The sequence below is a fragment of the Parasteatoda tepidariorum genome, chromosome 8 (genome assembly GCF_982258835.1).
Source record: "Parasteatoda tepidariorum strain Cologne lab strain chromosome 8, Ptep-v5.0, whole genome shotgun sequence".
NCBI lineage: Eukaryota > Metazoa > Arthropoda > Arachnida > Araneae > Theridiidae > Parasteatoda > Parasteatoda tepidariorum.
The window spans coordinates 78,455,361-78,480,241 of NC_141762.1; the positions used below are offsets into that span (position 1 = coordinate 78,455,361).

At 28.0% G+C, this 24,881-nt stretch overlaps 1 protein-coding gene across 4 annotated transcripts; it reads left to right on the plus strand.

Annotated features, from left to right (window-relative positions):
* Positions 1-2: 2 nt before the first annotated feature.
* Bap60 (Brahma-associated protein 60) lies at positions 3-22,891 on the plus strand. Of its 4 annotated transcripts, none has more exons than XM_016067374.3 (13): positions 3-294; positions 2,314-2,639; positions 3,816-4,054; positions 5,568-5,808; positions 7,465-7,590; positions 9,581-9,697; positions 10,903-11,004; positions 12,423-12,584; positions 15,669-15,766; positions 16,317-16,371; positions 20,435-20,515; positions 20,647-20,769; positions 22,596-22,891. In XM_016067374.3, the coding sequence occupies exons 2-13, from the start codon at positions 2,340-2,342 to the stop codon at positions 22,749-22,751; spliced, it is 1,800 nt and encodes a 599-aa protein (XP_015922860.1). In that variant the 5' UTR covers positions 3-294; positions 2,314-2,339; the 3' UTR covers positions 22,752-22,891. The 4 variants fall into 4 exon arrangements, with proteins under 4 accessions (XP_015922860.1, XP_015922861.1, XP_042906711.1 ...); XM_016067375.3 differs by having other exon boundaries at positions 123-294; positions 3,828-4,054; XM_043050777.3 differs by lacking the exon at positions 3-294 and adding an exon at positions 301-571.
* Positions 22,892-24,881: the final 1,990 nt, after the last annotated feature.

Genomic DNA, 24,881 nt, shown 5'->3' on the forward strand with positions numbered 1-24,881 from the left:
TTATAGCTATTTAAAAATAATACAAACAAGTTTCAAATATAATGTGCTGTTGGCTTATAGCTTTTACTGCAAGCTTTAAATAAAATAAAAATTTTACTCAAAGAAAGCTATAAGCAAAACATGCTTTAAATGAATAACTTGTCACGGCTTCCATTAAACAAAAAAGAAATTTAAAAATCTTGTATTGTTTGTAAATTTACTTTTTTAGATGCAAATCGTATTTACAAATTCAATTATTTTTTAAAAAAATAGCTACTAAGTGAAGAAATATTCATTTACGTGATATTCGCTTTGGTGAGTATTATAGACTCGTTAATAAGCTCACACTTAGTTCTTTTTTTTCATTTTGTTGAAAGTCACTAATTAATTCTGAACATTTTGCTGTAGGATGTAGTGAAACTTTAATTTAAATTTTAAGCTTAATCTTAACTTGATTTTTATATTGATATAATTCATCAAGAAGTTTCTTAAGATTAAAATCTGACTGGAAATAATGTATTAGTTGCCATTTGCTTAAAGGATGCCAATTAAGACTTATCTTATTCATATGATGCACAGCCATAAGTGCAAGGTGTTTCTTTCATTAATTTAATGCCACTATTGTGGTCTATGATATTGAGCATTCAAGTTTTAATAAAGTTGTGCCCTCAATGGATCTATTACTACTGTCATATAATCATTATTATTTTTTTTTTATCGGTTCTTTATTATGTAAGAAATACTTATTAGTTACTGTATTATAAAAAGGGACCTCTATTGAAAATTGAATGCAAGTTTTAATGACATTTGAATAACTTTCAACACTTTAGTAAGCCTGTATAGTGCAAAAAAGGGGGCATAAGCCCAGGTATACGCCAAAGTGGTCATTCAATGAATGTCTGAAAATGCAAAAAACTGTTAAATCTATAATTATTTTATTTCGTAATTTAATTTGTTAACTGATAAATATTTATATATATGATTTTGAAATAAGTTTTATAGTCAAGTTTTAGTCCAAGAATTTACCAGACGGGGCTGTAACAAACCATAGATTTGAATCCCAAGTAATGGTCAATTTAAAACACCTCTGAGATTTTTTATTTTTTCATCTTTTATATTTATTTCTAATTCATTTTAAATGATTTATTACTAAAATAAGTCTGCTGGTAATAACTTAAAAATTTAAAAAATTTCTGTGTTTAAATAATACATCAGTAAATGAACAGTAAACAAAGTAAAGAAATTTACATTTTTGGTTGAAAAAATGCTTTGCATTCTCAATAATTCAAAAATCAATTTGATTTAATGAAAAGTTAAATGGGGGAAAACAGAAATGCTGGATATAGTTATGGCGGCAAAAAAAAAAAAAAAGATTAAATTTTGTAAAAATACAAAATCTAATTTATATTGCAGTTCTGCATACTGGCATCAATCCAATTAAATGCGAAAGTCAATGACACATAATTTTTTTTAGTAAAAAAGAAAGTTGATAGCAGTATAGACCTAGCTAGCAGTTAATGGTAATAATAATAATAGTAAAATATTTTCTTCTGTCATTCAGCCAGCTATTTGAAAAAATATATAAATAGGAGCAAAGTCCAATTGAAAAAGTGTATCGATTTACCTATTAATAGGTCGACTTTTGTTTTTTAATGCAGCTTTGATAGACAAAAGCGTAAAGAAATTCGTCCAAAGGCAAAATATTTTTTCAATCAACCTCCAACCTCAATCAACCTCCTTAAAAAAAATATATCAGAAACAAAAGCTGATTCACGAAAGAAAAATTGCAATCTAATCATCTGAAGTATCTGTTGACAGGCCAACTAGAGTATTCCTCCATAACTTTGAAGAGGTGGACTGCTCCTCCCCTGCTTGTTACACATCTGCTACCAGAGAGAAAGCTTGCATATAAAATTTAAAGTATTTTTTACATTTGAGATATTTCCATATCGTTATCTATTCACCCCTATTACCAAGATGTTTAAGAAATTTTAAACTTACAAAAATTTAAAAAAAAAATATGTAGAGGTTAGTGAAGGAGTTATTATGAGTTATACTCTTCAAGTTACTCTGCTACTGTGAATTTTTCTGGCCACATGCTAGGAATATAGGAATTTTTTTACTTTAGAATGATTTCTGCATTCATTTAAAAAAATGAATTATAGTAATAATTTAAATTTTATTTATAATCTTTTTTGCTTATTCCAATTACTACACACATTTAGGGTATTTAATTGAAAAGTTTGTCCCTGGCATCCACACTTACACCACTGATAGTTACCTATTGACTACAAATTTCAGCATTATTTTTAATGGCATTTTTATTCCTATTAGGTCTTTAATCAAGTTTTAGATTGACTATGGCGGCAAATATGAACCGAGGATATCCTGTACCTCCTCAGGGTCATGTTCAGGGTCCTACAGGCCCTCCACCCGGTCCAGCTCCAGTACCACCACAAGGGCCTCCTGCTATGCCAAATCAGCCAGGAATTCCTCCTACTGTCCCACCAGGCCCAGGAAATCCTCCAATGCAGCCTAATCCAATGGGTCCTATGCCACAACATGGTCCGGGTATGAGGCCACCAGAGAGACCAATGGGTTTACAGCATGCAGGACCCCCACCTAGTCGTCAATATGGATCTCCAACTCCTGTATATCAGGTAGGGTATTTGAAGGTTTTCATTTAGTTGATTGTTCAAAAGAAGTCAAGTGTTGTTCTTTAAATATTAACATTTAATAAGCTTATGACTGTCAGAAAACTTTTTTTTTAAACATGATTAAGTTTCTAAAGCCAATGTTGTTCTAACTTTTTAATTTGTTTAAAAATATGATTAAAAAACTAAATGTTTACAAATTTTACTCATGTTTTTTATTTGATACCTTCTCTGTGTACTTTAACTGGGAAGGGGATGTGAAGCATTAAATAAGAAAAATTAATTCAACTTTTATAAACATATTCTCATAATCTTAGTAAAATTTTCTATATCCACAACTCATTCACCATTAACGTAAAGTAACATTGGAAAAGTAAGTTTGTTTGAAGTAATTCAGTTGTAAACTTTTACTCTTCACTATGTATATTTTTATATATTTAATTCTTTTATTATTTTCTTTTTATATTTAGTAATTAATTTGTTTTAATGTTAGAAAATGAATTTTTAAAACCTTGAAACCAATCTTTTTAAGATTAAATCAATAGTTTTACAATTACTAATAATAATGGAGAAAAACTTATGTGATAAAGCTGAAGTTGAAAGCATTGAAAGGTTTTTAAAATGTTCATCAGTTCATTGCACAATGTTTGTTTTTAACAAAGTTCATTACAGACCAGCAAGAAAGAAGTAATAATATATATTCCTAAGCCGAAAAAAAGGGGCAAGCTAAATACGGAACAAAAACTTGAATCACCCTAGGGGAAATGCGTTATTTTTGACATGATATAGATTAAAAAGATATTAAGGGGCATTTTAATTGATAAAATAAAGTTTTTTGTTACTGTTTTATTTTTCGTTCCATATCATTTTAATACCTGTTTCTTAACCAATATCATTACTTTTACAATATAGTTATAATTTTTTTTAAAGAAGCAATTTTTTTATTTTTAAAAGTGATATTATTTTGCATTTTATTAAAAATTGTCTTTCAAAAGCAAGCATTAAATGATAAATTAACATTGGATTTTTGTTCCTAGTTTTGTAATTAATTTTCTCATAAATGTATTACTGTATTTTTCATTTGTTCATTATGATTTTATTGATTAATCTTATTTTTACCTTTTTTTTAAACCTTTTCCAGAGTAGCATAGATTTCTTCCTTTAATTTTAAATATCTTTTAGAATCATTTTCAGCCACAGCCACAAAGACCAGGATACCCACCTGGCCCAATGCAAAACTCTCCTGCACCCCCATCACAGGAAATGCATGGTCGAGTTGGGCAAGGTATGGGTCCACCCACTCAAACGTATCCTGCAAGGGCACCGCAAGGTCCAATGGGTCCAATGCCTATGGAGTCAAGAAAAAGACCTGCTCCTGACCGCTCTGATAGCAGATCACAAGGACCTACTTCCGCTAAAAGGTTGTTGCTTGCAATAGTTCTTATGCTATAATTATTATAATAGTTCTTATGCTATAATGCTACTTATATAATTCTTATGTTACTTAGTCGTTCTAGTTAAATGACAAAAATTTTCCCGATTTTTCTGGAAACCGGATAAAAGGTTTTATACTGTACAACTAACTATACTCCTTTTTAATTATAGATTAAAAAATTTCCATGTTTTAGCCATTTTCACATTACGCTTAAAAATTTGTATTTCTACATCATTTTTTTCATTCATTTTTTACTTTTTTATATTTACGTGAAGTATTTTTTATTTATTGTCCTTCTGTTCACTGAGTGTAATGCGTTTCCCCTTCATAAATCAAAGACCCCATACCTTTTCCTCTACTCAACTGCAATGTTAACTGGAAATTCTGCATTTTGCCTCAATCATTGTAGTTCAAAATGGCTGGAAATCCAGCAAAATTTTCCCCAGTTTTCTGGTTTTCCTATTATTATAATTATTAATATTTTTGGCATACACAATATCAAACATGTAATTTTATGATTAATCAATACTGTTTAAACATCCCTTTAGAACAGTGTTTCCCAAAGTGTGGTATGCATACCCCCAGGGGTACGGGAACAGCTTAGCGGGGGTACGTGTTCTTATGCGAAATATCTTGCAACAAACGAAAATTTCCAAAAAAATTTATTTAAAAACAAAACTACCCATTAAAATGTATGATTACGTATTTTTCTGGCTATTTTTTGCAGAGTTAACAGTAAATAATCAGTGGTGTTAACAGCCAGTTGTGATTTTTTACTTTTGAGCAATTTTTTATAGTAAAAAATACATTCATTTTTTTTATTAGTGGCACACAGCGTTACAAAAAATTTAGAAAGGGTACACAAAAGTTATAAGTTTGGGAAACACTGCTTTAGAAAAATACGTCTTATTTCAAAACTTAGGTAATAGTATATAACGGTAATGCTATTTAACCAGAAGTTTTTAAGTTTGTGTTTGTTGATTTTGTAATCTTTAATGTGGTGTTAATCAAGTGAGGGTATTGAAAAAAAAAATACGTGGAAAAAGTGATCTGAGAAATTTTAGCATGAAAGTCTGGAAAGCTTGAAAAATTCAAGAAAATTCCATTCAGAACTTTTCTGGATATCTTATTTTTTATGAAATATGTAGTCTAGCAGTCATTTCTTAAATCACACATTCAGTTAATTATGTTATTTATTTTTCTGTATCATTTTTGTAAATTATGAGTTAATAATAAGAATAAATTAATTATAATTAATATTTTTTTTATTGAGTGCAATGAGTTTTATTCAATTGCATTTTGGTAAAAATCTTCTAGTTATCTAGCATTAAATGTTAATCCATTCATGAATTAAAACTATAAAAAAATTTAATATGCATTTTTGTATTTAAATTTTCTTTTTTCTTCTTCCTTTTCTCTTTTTTTTTGCTCTTTATTATTAACACAGTAATGCTTGTTGAAGTAAAATTTTTAACTGATGAAATTTCTTTTGATTTTAGTGGTGGTCCTCCATCCTCTTCTAATCCCAGCAGTGCATCAGGTCCTGCATCAGGTGGCAGTACTAGCAGTTCAAGCAAAAAGAAGAAAAAATTGGCAGAAAAGATTTTACCTCAGAAAGTCAGGGATCTAGTTCCTGAATCTCAAGCTTATATGGACCTCTTAACATTTGAAAGAAAATTGGATTCTACTATCATGAGAAAAAGGCTTGACATTCAAGAGGCTCTAAAAAGACCCATGAAGGTATGATAGTCTTTTAACACTTGACGTATGTTAGTAATTTTTGGCAGCTTTCTTAGTTTCTATTAATTCTTTATTGTGTATGTATTTGTTCAAAATTTAAGAGATATTTAAACTATCAATGTTAAGATATTGACTAACGTCCATGATAAACTCATATTTCGAGTGGGGAATGAACTTATGTTCAATGAAACATTTGTATTTCTGTAATGGGTTCTAAAATTCTGACTGTGATGCCACAATTGGCATTACATATTTATTTTCTATCCTTTTAAAGTATCTTTCATTACTTAAACTTTTTTTATTAATACATTACAAAAAATTACATTTAAAATAAATCAAAGACTTAATCTTTTAAAACGAGCATTAAATATTTATTCTTCTCTTACAGATCAATGTAACAGATACTTTTTATTTCATTACTAATGCAGACTTATTAATTCACTGTCGCCTCTGATCAAAAACAAAAATCTATTTATAATTTTTTATTCTAAATTTCTAACCTCTAAATGTTTCGGTTGCATGGTTGTAATAATTCTCATAAATTTGTTGGCGACTCGTGATCACCAAGGTATTCTTTTAAACCCAATATTGATATGCTAGTTGGCTCTGCTTTGGCTATGTTATATTTTGATAAATCGCCAATTTTGGATCTCCTACCCATAATTTCTGTGTCCGTTGGGAACGTATTCACTTTTAATTTCAAAATTTGTGGCGACTGGGAGTGCTCCTGTCCCAGCCGACCTAACGGTTTTAAAAAATGCAATCGTAACGGAATGCTAAAGAAACTTCTTAATGTAGAAGTTATATTTTCTGGATCCCTTTAAGGGATTTATTTTTGATAATTTGTTATTTTGATGGCCATTCTCTATAATCTTCACAAATTATTGTTTAATAAATTGGATTTTTAAACGATTTATATATTGTTTCCTGGACATAATCATTTTTAGTATTTTCATAATCAAGATGTATTTTTGTAAGGCCAAGTAAAAATCCACTATACAAATATTTGCGGCCACTGATGGAGAACAACCTCTGCCATACTGACTTTTATTAATTTTTGTTAAGAAGAGAAGAAAACCTTTTACAATAAAACCTTCCCTCAAAAACCACACATTACAGCAATATTTAATCTTAAATACGCTTTACAATTGACTTTTTAATTGATCTGTTACTTAGTATATTTGTGCAACAATTTCCATGTTAAAATCCATTATCCTTATTGAATAACGTGCAAGACAATCAGTTATCTCCACAAAAAAATAACTTGAACTTGTGTAATTATTCACATGCGGTATTTTAGCATAGTTTTCATAATTTTGTTTTTCTCCAAACGTTTTGACCATTGGTAAATTTGTATGAAATTTTCCTTGCTGTTTCTTCTCATAGAAGGACTGCTTTGAGATAAAATGACCCAGAAAAGACATTTTTTGTTTTTGTTGAAGGAAAACCATCAACTTTAAGTCTCTAGTTAATGCTCAGATAGTTAATTAAAGTTCAATTTTTTAAAGATTTTTCAAAATGTACTAATATACATATATTTAATTTCTTTTGTAGCTCTAGAAATATTTTATTTTGAATTGTGATATGTGTAATAATGTGTTTATTTATAAGTGTAATATTTTTTGAGGTGCTAAATTTGTGATTCTTTTATTCTAGCAAAAGCGTAAACTGCGTATTTTCATCTCTAATACATTCTATCCTGGAAAACCTGAAAGTGAATCTGGAGAGGAGCCAACAGTTCCATCTTGGGAATTGAGAGTAGAGGGTCGACTCTTGGATGATGTTTGTTTCTTTTTATCTTTAGCTGTGTTTTATAAGTTGTAAAATTTTAAACATAATGATTACTGAGATATTGTTTTTTATATATTTAAGTAATGTTCATTTTATGCAAAACAAAAATTAATCCCTTTTTGATGAGCTTATTCTAATAAATTTTAATCTGATCAAGGTGCGCAGCGTTTTTAAAAAGTGCTTAAAGGTGCTTATTTTGGATTTACGTTTTTTAAAAGCCCTTAAAGGTGCTTTTTTTATTCGGTGTTTGTAAAAAGTGCTTAATTTTCTATCTTTTAAAAAGTGATTTTTTCTTTTCTGTATTGATTGTTATTCTAAAAATTCACAATTTTCTGTGCATTATTTATCAGAGACTAGTTATATCATCATGATTATATCAAGTTTTGAAAATGTTATTGAATTTTATTGATTTTATGTTTATAAATTAAGTACTTTAAACGATAGAATTTTTTTTTTATTACTGCTCAGATCCTAATTATGATTTGTTTTGGAAGGTGATTAAAATTTTTTTTTGAGAGCTCGAAAAGTACTTAAAAGGTGCTTATTTTTTGATTGAAAAACTGGTCTGATGTTTGTAATCTGATAAGTAAATGACTTTTTTGATATTTTTATTGTCATAAATATTTTATTACATTTGTTTTACAAAATTGTTTAACGCCTAGTTTAGTAAAATTCTGTGCAGTAATTTACAATAAGAAAATACTATGAAAAAGGCACTGTTTTTTTGTTTAAGGTACATAATAGTTAATATTCATTGTCATTATTTAGGTCAGGCAGTGTTGTGTTTGAGGACTGCCTTAAATATACGAACATGATTGTGATATGATGATTTAATGCTGTTGAATTTAAGAAATATGCTGTCTTATTGTTTGTTATTGTTAACACTTAGAAAAATCAATCGAAAGTATTAAAAATTAAGTTAAAATGCCATGTTTTAAAAAGGTTTCGACCTGTTAGAACAAAAAATTTTGTCTTTCTCCTGTGATAAAATAAATAAGAATTTTTTTTACATATGTTGACTATGGCATTTTTTTAAAGAAAAAAAAATCATTGATCATAATCATTAAAAATTAAGATAATTTGCCATGTTTTAAGGAGGTTTTGAGCTGTTAGAGCAAATGTTTGGTCTTCCTATAATAAAATAATAATGTAGAATTTTTTATATATATATTGAATATGGCATTTTTTTTAAAGTAATGTGATAAGTGTTCAGTGTATTCTTGGTATTCAGTGCAGGGTTCCCACAGGTCAGGGAGAACAGGGAAAACTGGAATTGTCAGGGATTTTTATTTTAACTCCAAAAATCAGGGAATAGTCAGGGAAAGTTGCAATTTTCTTACAAAAACCTGGAAAATTCCTTCATTATACCTGGAAAAAAACAGTTTTAAAATTGTTAGTAACAATACTCAGTTATTGAGATTCGAGTTAAATAATTCTAACATCTGTTACAGTTATTTGTTGAAAAAATTTTACATTTTAGACCTACTGAAATGCTTCCTTCCTCATATAATGATATTTATTTTACACAAAAAATCTAATACTTGGCATAGCAAATAAAAGAATTCGAATTTTCTGATGAAAAATTTCGTAGTATAGATAAAATATGGTATGGATTTTCATGGAAATACTGGCAATACCTGGAAAAGTCAGGGAATTTTTTTCTGAAATTGAGTGGGAACCCTGTCAGTGTTTTTCACATTTGTTGGGGAAAACAAGAACCTATATCAGTTCTATAAACAAAAACCTTGTGTTGAAGACCGAATAACTGTCATTTTTTTTTTTTTTGATGCTGAGGAAGGTTCTTGTTTATAAAACTGAAACTATAATGTGTCTTTGTACTATTACTCAAGTTTTTTCCACATTATTTAGCTTTTTCCAATGTTAGTTTTATTCCACTTCATCTAATTATCATTGAAATTGTTATACTTCTTCAGTTGCACATTTTGTTGAATATTCTATTAAAAGTTAATGTCTGTTTTAGCCCAATGCACCCAAAGCTGATCAGAGTAAAGTGAAAAGGAAATTTTCTTCCTTTTTCAAGAGTTTAGTGATTGAACTAGATAAAGATCTCTATGGTCCAGATAACCATTTGGTGGAAGTAAGTACATTATATTGACTATGATAATATTTGTTATAAATATAGCTCATATTGATTACTGAATGACATTATATTTTTAAATTTGAAAAATATTACCCAGCCAAGTAAATATCAATCACCAGTTTGTTTATTTAGGGAAATTAAATAAAGATGATTGAATAAATATTTGGCATAGTGGAGATTGATTAATGTTCATGACACAAAGCATTAGAATTTATATTATTTATTTCGCAAACACTAAAGGCATTAAATTATAAAGAATGTGTAAATGCGATAGCACAGCGTGTCATACTACAGAGACATGTGTGCATGTTAATTTTTCTGGCAAATGAAAATAAGAGTTGAAGTTTCTCTTCGTGATCGGTGTGGTTATGATCGCATTGAGTTGCAACAACATTTTCTCCTTCTACCCCCATGCCTCTTTTTAAATCTAATATAATACCATTATCATTGACCCGAAAACCCATGTTGGGCCTTAGTCTTTATTAGAATATTTCTCCATAACTTTCTCTATGTCTCTATGTGTGTCTTGTCAATTCAATTTCTGAAATAGAATACAGTATTAAAACAATTATTTTTTTTTACTTAACGTTTTACCTTTCTGAATGATCTGTTTCATTAATAGAACTATTATTTTACCTTTTTTTTTTACTCTTAAGAACTGTCCTAAGTATAATTTTCTTTTTAATTGTCTCTAGATATTCAAACATGAAAAATCTATTTTTGTCAAAAATGTAACATTTGGTTTCAAAAGTTAAGGGCCTAAAAACAATATAATTTGATTCAAAAAAATTATTCTCCCTCATCTGAATTGCAATATTAATTATTAGCTCACACCCACTGTTTTGACTTCTCCAATAACATTTCTACAATAATTCAAGTAGGCTGTTATTTGATAAAATTATTTATTAAGTTGAAGAGTGAAAAGTTGGTGATAGTTCATATTTAACAAAACAATTACAAATCTTTATTCCATGATGTCCACTTATTGAACTAGTCATATTGAGTAAAGTTAATATTTTAAATGAGCCTTATGTGGTGCTGCTATGAAAACCTTTTATACTAACCGTAAATACTTCTAATGATCTTCCGTTAATGTGCATATTAGTCGTATAACTTTTTTATTAATATTCTAGATAGAAAATTTCAATTTAATTTATCTGAATTTGATTTAAAATCCTGAAATTGTTTTCTTTTTTGTGTAGTGGCATAGAACACCTACTACAACTGAGACAGACGGTTTTCAAGTAAAGAGACCGGGCGACAAGAATGTCAGATGCACGATTCTTCTACTTTTGGATTATCAAGTATGTTAATTTTTTTTTGTGTGTGGGGAGTATACATTAAGTTGAAGAATAGTGTACGAGGTGAACACAAGATTAAATATATTTTAAATAATTAGCATCAAAAATTTGAAAAAGTGGCATGTTGATAATGTAAATTATAGGAGTTTAGAAATGAGAGTTTTAGTTATAAGTGTTATAAGTTATAAGAAGTTATAAGTTGTTAGTCATAAGAGTTTCAGAATTTTCATAATTAATTGTAAAAGTTTTCAACAAATTTAATTAGTTACGAATGTTGCTGTAGTTGCAATAAAGAGTTCTCATTAGAAATGCTCCCAAATATAGAAATTTCATTTCATCTGTTGAATGTAGAAAAAAGTCAGTATTCCCTGGGATATTGTGTGTTTCTGACTGAGTAGCTTCATTGGATAGATCACAGTCCTGAAACCATTGGATAGATCACAGTCCCAAAATGCAGTAACTAATTTTAAAAATAAATAAATTAAAAAAAAATCAAAATTTTATAACTTTTATTAATTAGACTTCTTTTAGTAGTATTTCATTACCCTTTCATTGCTTTCAAAAGGACTAAAGATCAATGTTATTTAAGTATGAAATCAGCTATTCTTTTGCTGATGAAACTAATTGATAACTGAGTAAACTGATTCATACCAATTTTCTCAACAAAATTAACTATGGTTATTTTATAAAATAGCCATTTGTAATTTTGCCATTAAGAAACAAAAAGATACAGTTGTGATACTTTTTATCTTTATTCTTAGGTATGCCACTCTTATGTACGCAACATAGATTTCCATCTCGTTAAATAAAACATATTTCTTTTAATGTTATATTTTTAATTTTATACTATTTTAAGTCAAAGTAAAAAAATGATATTTTTTATCTAAAACTCTTAAAAAATATGAAGTAACTTGAAATCTTTTAATTCAAAACAAATTTATCATCAGTCATACCAGAAAAAAGTAGGAAGCCTGCGAGAGTTAATCTTGTGTGATAAACCAATTTGAAGCTCAAATTATTAAGGAAGCATTGAATTTGTTTTTGCCAAATTGGTGCTTGATTATTAAGATCAACTTAAACATGTGATCAATTTAAAAGATTTCACTGTACTGGGTATGTAATATACATCTTATTGAAAATAAAACTTTTTTTCTTTTTGCATTGCTACATTTTTAACAAAATCTTATCTAAGGAAAAAAAGTAAATATAAATGATTTATGTTTAAAGAATTTACTGTGAATTATTGATGTTGGGTCTTTTAATTATACCTCTTTTATTTATTAAGCTCTTTTCTACTTTTATACATTTAATTTTATACTTTCTGTGATTAATACTTTTTGTTATAACATATATACAAATTAATGTTTCATTCTTGCAGTGATGCAAATTTTCCATTATTTAAAATTTCTTCTGTTTTGCAGCCTCTTCAATTTAAGCTTGATCCTAGATTAGCTCGTCTTTTGGGTATCCATACTCAAACTCGACCCATCATCATTGGAGCATTGTGGCAGTATATTAAGACTCACAAACTACAGGATGCTCATGAGAGAGAATACATTAATTGTGACAAATATTTGGAGCAGGTAATTAATTTTTTCTCTAGTCTCAACTTGAAGTGTATGGAGCAAAATTTATAATATTGTGTTAAGGAGCTGTAGCTCTTTGATTTTTAGCTATTGTGATTGACAATAATTAAAACAAATTTAAATTTTGAAGATAATTTAAAATAATTGTTATTATTATTTTAAATAATATTTATTTGCTGCAGAAGTTTTTTTGTACTTAATTTTAAATAATACGCAATACTCTTCACAAACTATGATGAATCTTAGCAGCTTTTTAATTTTTTTTAACCGTCACAGTGCAAGCTTCTCTATTAACACAAATGGTGAAGGGGGTATTACAGGTGACTAAAATGCAACTATGGCAACTTTTTTTGACTGAAAAGGCTAAAAAAGCAACTATTTTGAGGTGAAGGAGACTATTGGGAGACTTTTCTGTACTCTTAGCGAAGTTTTTTTTCTTTTTTTATTCTTCTTCTTCTTTTTTTTTTTCCTTTTAAAGCATAAATTGGGTAGAAAATCTGCACCCCACAAGATAGTTTCTGAACACACGGAACATTATTTTTTCTTAAAAAGTAAATAGTGTTGAAAATTTTGAATCGCAAATTTGAGTCTTCGCTTTTTAATTCGTTAAATCTGCACAGATTCCATTGTATCTCTATTTTATTTCTTGATCGTCTTTTCAATGTTTATTGCTACAAATTCGGCATGATTAAAAAAAAAAAAAAATTAATATGATATTACGATGCTTGAATTTCGAATTTGAGTAATCACTTTTCCTGTATAAATATTAACGTTTATATAAAAATCATCATATTTGCCACCAACTTGACTGAATGGATCATGGTATACGACAATTAAGTCATTAACAAAATTTTGGTCATATTTTTAATGAATTTTTGTTCTTATTTAGGCAACTATTTTCCTAGTTTTAGGCTACTATTTTCATGCTTTAAGCTACTAAAAGCAACTATTTTGTTCATTTTTTTCTGTGACAACATTCAAATATTGTATCAACAGCATTCAAACAATGGTATCATTAAAATATTACGGATACTGATATTTTCTACTATATAATGATAAAATTATTATAAATCAATTTTTGACCCTAAACAATTTAATTGAGACATAATTTTTCTCTCAAAGTAAATAAAAATTTACACTATTCATATTTTGTAAAATGATACTAAATAAACATTCAAACGGCAAATTGGGGTCCGTTATTAATATCGTTGCAATTCTCTACTTTTATTTCCTCAAGAAAACGAAATATTGTTAAGCTTTTTAATATCTATCAGTAATTGTTTTTTTAAAAATTATTATTATTGTTATTAATATTCTAAAAATATATCATGCTTAACTTTAAAAAGAAAATGATGAGGAGAAATTAAAAGATAAAAGTTGAAAACTATTTATTGTACAAGTATTTCATTATATATATCGTACAAGTTCTCATAAAAAACAAAGCTCTACATTTTGAATTAATTTTTAAAGCTGGAGGATTTAATGTTTTGATAAAGGACTATAGATTATTTTTAAATTAAAGTATCACACTTTACTCACTATGGCCTGTTAAGGCTCTCAATTATTATGAGACTTGGACAATATCAAATGTGAAGGGACAAAAAATAAAATGTCGCCATTAAGGCCTAAGGTTGCTTTTTTTTTTCATCATAAAACTTTTAATTTTTCTTCTTCTTAAAATAAAGGTTATCGAAGAGATTTGAATGTTTTAAAATTGCAAATGTTCTATTTATTATAAGTAAAGAAAAAGATATTGTTCAGATTGTTCAGAAATGTTACAACTCTCTTAATTTTTCACCATTCGGCTAATGAGAACAATTTTACAAGCTTTTCCAATTTATTTTTGACATTTGAATTTAATATAAATGAATTTTTAGATTTATTTTAGCTTACATTTCATAAAGTAATTAGTGTATAAAGGAATTTAATCATTTATCTGTTGAGAAGTTATATGTTTCTTATACTGTAGGCTGTAAAGTGATGGCTGCACCATTTTTTCCTAACTGCTCTAGTTCATCTTTTCTGCTCCTGTCTCATCCAGAATTTTTTGAACAAATTCCAGTCCTGTTTAAATTTATCAGGATGAACTTCACCAAACTTTTTCATATTGGACATTTTTTACAAAAATATTATCAATTCTGAACCAAAAAAAATTTATTTTTTTACAAAAGTGTAAAAGTGGTATTTTTGCAAAGTTTGTAACTTTAATTAAATTATATAAATATGTTTTTTTTAAATATAATTTTTTAAACTCAATTGCGTCATTGCACAGATTAACAAATTATTCAGGTGTAGGTGAAAGGTGGGCTAGCTTGGACATCTGGAATAACTTTTTATTTATGGCCTCCTCTATGAGATATTATAGATTAGTAGCATTAATATACACTCCCATGTGCAGTTGCATAATCAAACTGCAAATACTTTAATAGAAATTTATTAAAGGTTTTTAATGTGCAAAAGTAACTTTTAAATTTTCTTCTTACTCTTTTATTAACATATTTATTTTCAGAATTTCAACAAAAGGTGACAATATGCTATAAATTATACATTTGTTTACCTATTTGGATATGAACTTTTGTTCTGTATACTTTCAATTAACCAGCATTAGGGATAAACAAACACATATCTTCGAGGGGTTAGTATAGACACATGGCATTTGGGCTATGGTGAACGTATTCACTCTGATCCTATTCAGTTTCTGATGGAAGAAATATTAATTGGTTAGAAATGTAATACACTTGCTGTTATTTATTTTCTAAATTAGAATGATTTTGTAGAACAACATACCTTTACAATTAGTGGTTTCAATATCAAGTTAAACATTTAGTACCAAACCTTTATATTAATTTACTAGTTAAAGGTTATAAGAAAATTTAAAGGAGATGTTTAATCAAGTTTGTTAAACAAATATGATTAAGTATAGAAAATTCAATATAGAATATGAAAATTGTTTTGTGCATGAATTTATGGCATCCACATTTCAAAATCCTACATGCTTCTAATTTAATTTGTTTAACTGTAAAATAGATTGCCACAATAAATTAAACAGAGTGGCTGTTAACAATAACTTTCCTTTTTCAGATATTCCAATGTTCCAGAATGAAGTTTGCTGAAATTCCGCAAAGACTTCATCAACTCTTGCATCCAGCTGATCCCATTGTAATTAATCACGTCATTAGGTATTAATTTCATTTATCATAATGTATTATTTTTTAATTTAATCTGTATTTATTTTTGTTTTCTCTTACAATAATTTGTATTTTGATTTCATAGCCCAATATTACCATGATTTAATAATTGATGTTCTTAATTTGAATGTTTGGCGGAGAGAATATTTTTCTAACTTAATTTCATCTATGTTTACAAATTTTTCATTTAGCTCAGAAAAATACGCAAGTAATCCCTTTTTGTATGCCTAGTTTTAAAATATCTCTATGAATTAAATTTATAAGGTTTTTTATATTTAAGAAAACAAGACTTATTTTTAAAAAATCCATAAGGCAAAAAGATATTATTATAATATGGGCGGTTAATTTTTAATTATATTAATTAAATAGCTTCTCTTTCAAATAAAGCAAAAAAGAAATGTGGTAATTCCTGCATTAAATTTTATAATAATTCTGCATTAGTTTTGCTTTAATAATAATGGCAGTTAAAAGTGAAATTTTTATGTTTAAGTCTACTAAATATATTACAAAATTTAATATTTTTCAATATTTTGTTCTTTAGTGTTGAAGGGCCTGATACTAAGAAAACAGCTTGTTATGACATTGATGTTGAAGTGGTAAATATAGTTTTAAGCATCTATTAAATTTTCATATTGTGAGATACAGTGAAACTTATGTAAGTTGACCACTTGCAGAGCATTGCTTTATTTAATAGCCTTATTAATAATTTAGGCAGGTGGTCAACTTATAGCTTTAAATATGTTGAAACCGTTTGAAAAGATTGATTAAGAAAGTTCTTATTTTAGTCTCTTTTTTTTAACAATGGAGCATTGATTTTTTTTAGCCAAGTTATTTTAAAGTTATCTGTAGATAATTTAATTATTACTATTTTTTTAAGTGGAAGAAAGTTTCTATTGTATTTGTAAATAATGAACTGTTAATGATCTCAGTTCCTTAAAAATGCCTCTATTTAAACAGTATAATAAAATGTTAAAAATAAAAAGTTTAAGGTCTGAAAAGTTTTTGGATTTTGTCAATTGGAAGCTTACCAATAAGATTGGCACAATCTGTAATTCTGGGCTCATTCTAAAAGCCTTTTTTTTTTCTTTTTAATTAAAAGCAGAATTCTTAAAATATTTTTTCTTTTAAACACGGAAGAAAACTAGGAAAAAAAGCATGCTTTTCAAAAGAAATATATTTAATTGTTTATGTAGAAATGATAAATAGGGGTGAAGTACCCTCATTCAAGGTTGTGTAGAAAATTTTTTTTTATTGAGGGGCAATTCCACGAAAGTGTAAACTTTTAAGTGAAATTTTTTTTTATGAATTGCATATTTTAATTTTAAAAATATGTTCAAAAATAGCCAAAGTCTACATATTACTGTTTAATTTTTGATAATTTTAAGTTTTTTGAATCTGGCAGCATTCTAAAGCATGGGTGCAAGTCTTCCGTCCCCAGGACGGATTTCCGTCTTTCGAAAATGTCCGCGGACGGGAGTAAGACGGAAACAAGACTGACTCGAAGACGGAAATCGGAATTTTTTTTTTCTGTCCTTAAAAATATTTTTTAGGTCTACGTTATTGGTCTACTTTCTTATGTTTATTTTATCAAAAGACAGATGAATGAATATTTTTTGTACAGTATTTAAACTTGATGTATTATGGTAAAGCTTTCTTAGATAGTTTGCATATGTCGAGGGGGTATTGTGTATGTTAGGTATTTCAGTCAAAAAAATTTCCGTCTTGGCCTTTTTTCCAACTTGCACCCATGTTCTAAAGTAATCACATGGCTGACAAGTGAATTCTTCCCATTTGTGCTCAAATTGTTTTCTTGAAAAATACTTATAAAATAAAAGAAATGTATCTTTCTTTTGCAATAGTTTGATAAAAATATGCATATAGTACAAAATTTAAACATTTAAACCATAGCCTTTAAGTCATTTTAAGTTTAATATATTAAATAAAAGTAACTTTTTTTTGTGTCATTCCGTCACATGTTTTAGTATATTTTTTTAAATAGCAATTGCGTTTTTGAATGAAAATGTGTATATTTTGGAATATAAAGCAGATGTGGCATAAGAATCAATGAGGAATTGTAAAATTCTATGCATTTGATTATTTACTTCCAATAATTAGCGTGACGGAATGACACATCTTCGGCGATGGAATGACAAAACGAGTCCTTGAGAAGCTTAGTCAAAAACTAGGGAATTATTTTTTTTCCAATTAACCTAATGGCAAAAACAGCTGTTGAAAGACAGATAAAATGTTGAAAAAGACCAAGATCCCCATGATATGATGAAGAAAAAAAACAGAGAAAGAAAGGCAGAGAAGAAAGCTTCCGCGACAAAAGTTGGACTTATAAAACTCAGAAGTGCAAACGCTGTTGTGCAGAGATTGTGTAAACAAAGAAAAAATCAAATTCTACCAATCTCTTCACATACAAATAATTTAAATTCCCTATACAAATTCCTGCAGAGTCTTGGTAAAGCCATAAAAAAAATTGTACACTCACCATAAAAAAAATTGTACACTCACTTCCAAAATCACCAATAGAGGTAAAAAAATTAATTCAGTCTTTAAGTGAGAAGTATTTAACATCGAACTCAAAAGAAACTAAGTGAGAAAAGTAATGTTGATGAGCTGTTTAATTTGGTTAAAAAAATTTTACTGTCAAGATGATGTTAGTTACAAGCCCCCAAGTATGAAGGATTCAGTCATAATACAAACTCTGACAGAGTAACGAAGAGTGCAGATGCAATATATACTTATGACCTTAAAAGAGGCTTTTCATAAAGAAGCATATATTGATGTAAAGTGTGTCTTATCTCATTTTTGTTCTTATTCTCATTTTTGTTAAGTGTATTTCATTAATACCTCACAGCACATGCACCTATAAATACCATGTAATTGTGATGTTGTTCTAAAAGGGCAAACAAGATGTTGGCTGCTGTAAAACGGCACATAATATGTAAAAGAATTTTATGATTTCATAAAGTCGAAGCAACAAATCGTTGAAGTTTTGTTTTTGTCCAGCTATTCTATTTAAGAGAGGGCAAAAGAGAATGACTTCAGCTAGACACTTGCTACATTAGCATTGCCAGGAACAAGAGACCTGCACTAGATGCTCATGTAGTTGAGAAGCGAATCATCAAAATTGGAATGCTTTCTAATTTTAACCAAAACCAAGTGTATGATTTGAAAAGTCACTGTTTTGAAGAGGAAATGGAAAATATGATTGAGGAGTATGCGGTCGGCTCTTTAATCATTGTCCCATACTGCGAAAAAAAAGAAGGCACATTTATATGCAGCGCAAATTACTTTGATAAGCAAAGACGATTTAGATGTTAAAGTATTTAAAGAACATGGGACAAAAATTGATTTATGCATAAATTTCCTGAGAACGAAGATAAGATGTGACATTGGCAAGTTAGATATAAAACCTCTTCTGAGACAACCTAATTTTCAAATTGCTGAAATTTTAACTGATTCTTACGTAAATATTAATTCTGTTTATCTGTTACATTCTGTTTATCATTTACATATTAATAAAACATTTTTTAAATGAAGACTTTCTTCCACTAAACTTTTTGTCATTCCGTCACGGTCATTCCGTCACAGCAAATAGATGTTAATAACTGCTAGCCAACCTGAGGTTAATTTTCCAAATTCACAATTTACATTGCTTACACATTATACTAAAAGTAAAAAATAGTTCTGGAAAATAATAATTGCAAAATTCACAGAAACTACCAGTTCTAAGCGGCATGGCGAAAGCTTGGTTGCCAAAATGTCATTCCGTCACACAAGTAAAAAGTTCATAAAATTAAAAATAAAAAAAATACAAAATTCTTTTTTTTTAGTTTATGAATCACATTATACCAATAATAATGATATGCATGAGAAAAAAATCATGTTTATTTGAAATTAGATGCATAGAAACTTCAATTAATTGTCATCATGCAAGTCAAAATGTCATTCCGTCACATATGGAATTGCCCTGAGTTGAAGGATCCTTTTTTCATTTGTGTCTAGATGTGCTGGTTCAGGTGGCAGATATGCCCATACTTTATATTGTAAAACAACACATATTAGCTAAAAAGTAATATCTATTTTCCTGAATTACTATTCAAGTTGGTAATCAAAGTATATGCCATGAATTTTCTGATCGTGAATAGTCATCACATCACTAAATAAACATAAATACATTAGTTTGGAACTGTTCAAGTACATAAAAAGTGCTACAGGAAAATCAAGTCAATAGTTTGGAAATTATTCAAACTGCATGATTTTTATTTTATTTGCTGCCACTTTTTAGAATAACACTTAACAAATTTTCACATTGAAAAAGTTAACAAGTGTAATGTTACATACATAGATACAAATGCTATTTGTAAAAATTGTTAAAAATTTACCCTCAATACAAGATATTGGGTGAAATCAATATCTCCTCGAAAGGTTTTGTGTAATATCTTCACAAAAAAACAGAAATTCGGTAAAGTAACAATAAAGAGCTCTGTGTGAACTTTCAAAATGACTATCATGTCACATAGAATCTTCCCTTTTTCAACTCTTCATGTACACAATTTAGTATTTAATTAATTTTTACTGTCATATTTGAGTCGAAGTTAACAGTTATTTAAATGTAGTATTAATAATTATTTTAAAATTTTTTAAAAGGATGATCCGTTGAAATCTCAAATGAACAGTTTTCTTTTATCTACTGCAAGCCAACAAGAAATTCAAGGTTTGGATAATAAAGTATGTGTATTCAAATTATCTGTTTTAAAAAATGCTGTTTGTATATCATTTAAAAGATTATTTACTTATTTTTGTATCCATTTAATTTTATATGAAATAATATAATAAATTCCTTTGATCGTAAATTTCAGATTCATGAAACTGTTGAAACCATTAACCAATTGAAAACAAATCGAGAGTTCTTCCTCAGTTTTGCCAAAGAGCCTCAACAATTTATCTACAAGTGGCTTATCTCTCAGACTAGAGATCTTAAGGTAATATTTATATCATTTTTACTCACTGTTATTTAATTGTAATTGTTTAATTATGGCGTGGAATATTGTGCATTATTGTGTAATCAAATATATCTACACTAATTGGGTATTGTTAAGTGTTTATAATTCATCCTTTGTGATAATCTGAAAATAATACCATGGAAAAAAAAAGTTTTTTTTTTTTGGTTAATAAGATGTTAAAATAGAAAATTGTGTAGCAAATGACATTAAAAATCTTTATATGTGATACAACTCTTAAAAGTTTTTTAAAAAAAATCTAGCTGAATAAAGGGGTTTTAAATTTTTTTTATTAAACTATTTCTTTGGAAAAAAATTAAGAATTTTTTAAATGAGAAAAAAATTTTATGAACCTAATTTATGCAATTAAGCTTAATTTCAATTTGCTGCATATCTTGGACTCCTATTTTTGATTATGAAATAGCAAATTCCTGATATGTCAGGTGTATCAGTCAATTGCTGAAAAACTTAATCTAAAGCTTTTTAAAATTAAAAAACAAAAAAGTATTAAATCTATATAAGTTTCTCAAGTTAAAAATATTTCACATTGTTCTTTATGAATATGATACATTTGCCATCAAATAACGATGCATTAACAAATGTTGTGAGGCAACTACTATGTTATCATTAAATCCACCAGTCTTCCAATTGGTAGCTTTATGGCATGTTTAAAAAATTTTCCTTGTTTTACATTTTTGAAATACTCTTGACTAAATTATCTTAACCTTTCGTTGCCTAATTTTTTTTAAATGTAGTTTATTGTTGTAGAAACAAAAAACCTTTAAATGTAAGAAAAATAAGATGAGAGAAAATGCAAAATTAATTGTATATAACATATTAAAGATAGTTTTTGAAAGTGATAAATTGATACATAGTTATTCATATCTATCCCATTATTTATCATACAGCTATATTTTACAATCAACGGATGTCTGAGTTTATTACTTGTTTATAATTTGACCTTCCTAATTTTCATAAATTTGGGTGTTTGAAAAATTGACTTAAACATCAGGATATGCATCAGTGTTTAAGGCACTAAGATGTTATAGAGCAGGGCCAGAGTCTGTCATCCTCAATCCGGATTTTCAGCTCGCTCAGATTTGAGATTCCTCTTAATCGATAAGTACTAATTTGTCTGGGAAGAGAGCCAGCCGATGTGTACGCTGACCACATTGCCACCATCATGCTGTTTGTTACAAAATTGTGGAGCCTTAACCTCTATAAATAATCTGCTGTTGCAGGAGTCCTTTTAATCACTAAGATTCACTCTGATTTACCCTTTTTTTACTGCACCAAACTTAGAAATAGGAAATTTACATAAAGAACTTAAATTCTAATTTTCAATATTATGCAATAAATTAAATAAAAAAATTTACTCATGCTTTTAAAATGAACATATCTTTGCTGACATTACCAAGAACTTTTTAAAACATTTAATTCTTTTATTGGTAGTTTTTTAAAAAGTAATTTTAAAGCAATTAACACTTATAATGGTCATAGCACAGTAGTACTTAAAGAGTTCCCATTGTGTATTCAAAAACTTAAGGAAAAAAGTTCTCACTTGGAGATGACATTTTTGCTTAAAAAAGTTTTTAATATTGTGATTATATGTATAATACATTGAAGAAAAGTGCAGGCAGGGTTAGTGTGTGAACATGACCTCAGGTAATCTTCGTCTACAATTAACAATTCAATTATATTGGTATACAGTTAATAAAATGAAGATGCTTTGCAGTTAATCTTTTTTATTCTGAGAATTGAAAACTTCCATACGTTTAATAACCGAAATTTTTTTTCTTCTTCCTTAGACTATGACAGATGTTGTTGGTAATCCTGAAGAAGAGAGGCGATCTGATTTCTACTATCAACCATGGGCTCAAGAGGCTGTATGTCGATACTTTTATGGTAAAGTGAACCAACGACGAGCTGAGTTGGAACAAGCACTGGGCATTCGAAACACATAATTTTTTTTTTTTAAATAAACAGAACATTTGAGTAACGATAATTATTGTTCACTGTGAAAGTGTCTCCTTAGTTTAGTTTACACATATTCCAAGTATTTTAATTCTGCGATATGTTTTAATAAAATATCCATTGTAACATACTGTTTTTTTCTTTATTTGCAATATTTTTTAATGATACAGTCTTTAGAAATTCTAACATTTATTTTTCAGAAATAAATGCTTAGAAATATTTTGCTTGCCATTGTTGTAGCATAGATTGGATGGTTTTGAGAACTCCTCCAGACTAAAAGGTCTGGGGCTGTCTGCTGATATGGTAACAAGGGAGAGCACATTTCTAATGGGGGTGCAATGGAGGAATGATGGTGTCAATTGGTTTACTTACGCTGGCCTATGCCAAAATTGTTCACCCTACACCCCTATTAGAAGTGACTTTTCCTCGTAACCATGATGCAAGACTAGTGTCTAGAGGAGTTCTCCTGAAAGCCGCACTATAAATTTGTTATTTAATCAATCTAATAATATATTACTACTAACAAAACAATACTTGCAGTTTTATTTTGTTATGGAGAAAAAAAGTTTTTTTTTGAGGCAAGATTTTATATATTAGTATGAATTGGGGGAACTAATATAATATATAATGATTCAAATTTGTCTTTTTAAAAAAATACATCTCTCTGACATTTGATTTAAACAATTCAGTAATATCAGATTTGTTAAATAGAAAATATATGGGAACTGTTTAATAATTTCCTTCTAGCTAAAATAGTTAGCAGCAATATTTACTGAATTTTAGTTTCAAAATTAATTGAAACTATTTTTTTTCATTATTTGATCAAAAAACTATTGAACGAATTGCAGCTTTTAATGAAAATTTAATATAGGGCTATTCACTACTTCATGTATGTAATCTTTGTTTGCTTATTTTTTTACACATCATTATCAATTCAGTAGGATCAAAAATATTAATCTGAGAAATGTGTTTATTTGGTATATATTTAATTTTAAAAGTCATTGGGTGTATTATTTAAAAAGTATAACTAACAAGTAATTGAAAAAAGTAATTATTTATTTGAAGAATAGAATGAGCAACTCCACATTAAATATATTTCAAATTATCCATAGAATGATTTTACGCTAAGTTTCATGTTCAATTTCTCAGGAACTATTCTACCTATTTTGTAATTTAAAATTAAATATTTTTAAATAATGTAAAAAAAATATATACCTTACAATTCAAATTTTTTTCGACTATTAAATAAAATATAAACCAAAAGTTATTTTTTCATGTTCTTCGCATGCTATTTTCTTTGGATAAATGAATTTTATAATGGTGTGTAAATGTTTTGCAGTTCGCTTAAAAAGTTCGAGATAGGGAAGAATACACAAGTAAAATTAACAAGTCCCAAGATTTATACCGCTCCCTTGATCAAACTATTGGGACCATATTTCCCAGATTGTCGCTATACTATATTATGCGGTTATAAATATGATACCAGGGTGCATAGCCATATTTTTTACAAAAAATAAGCACCCTTTAAGCACTCAAAAATTTTTTAAGTACTTTTAGGATCTACGCACTTGTAAAATTATAAATTTTTTTTTGCCTATTATAGAAAGATCTGCATATATACATACATATATTAAAAAAATGCAATTTAATTATCGAAGACTTTAACATGATAGTAATGAAATAATTTTTCACCAACGATGAAAGTAACATGAAAAATAAACTTTTCTTTTGCCATTAGAGAAAATTAAAATTTCTTGCAAAATGCAGAGTTGCACATGATGGTGCAAGAATCCTTCCTTTCATGGCAAATTCAGTTCAGTATACGCACATGCAAACCTGCAAGTATTGCATCAAACATGTAAAATTATTGGTGCTTTATATGCTATGGACCGATGGTATGCCGAAATGGATTGTTAAAACGTCGAATAGAACAATGTGGAAATCAATGCTACAGAAAAAATCACTCATTTTGGAAGAGAGAAAATTAAGCACTTTTTAAAAATACCCAATGAAAAAAGCACCTTTAAGGGTTTCTAAAAAACGAAAACCGACAATAAGCACTTTTTAAAACCCTACTCACCCTGTGTTATGTTTATTCATTGAAAGTAAGTTCTTATATC

Bases quoted from the DNA above. Each gene is read 5' to 3' on its own strand.
- Bap60 (XM_016067374.3), top strand. From the start codon at position 2,340: ATGGCGGCAAATATGAACCGAGGATATCCTGTACCTCCTCAGGGTCAT. The intron at 5,809-7,464 runs GTATGATAGTCT...CTTTTATTCTAG, and splicing joins CTCTAAAAAGACCCATGAAG to CAAAAGCGTAAACTGCGTAT. The intron at 11,005-12,422 runs GTATGTTAATTT...TCTGTTTTGCAG, and splicing joins TTCTACTTTTGGATTATCAA to CCTCTTCAATTTAAGCTTGA.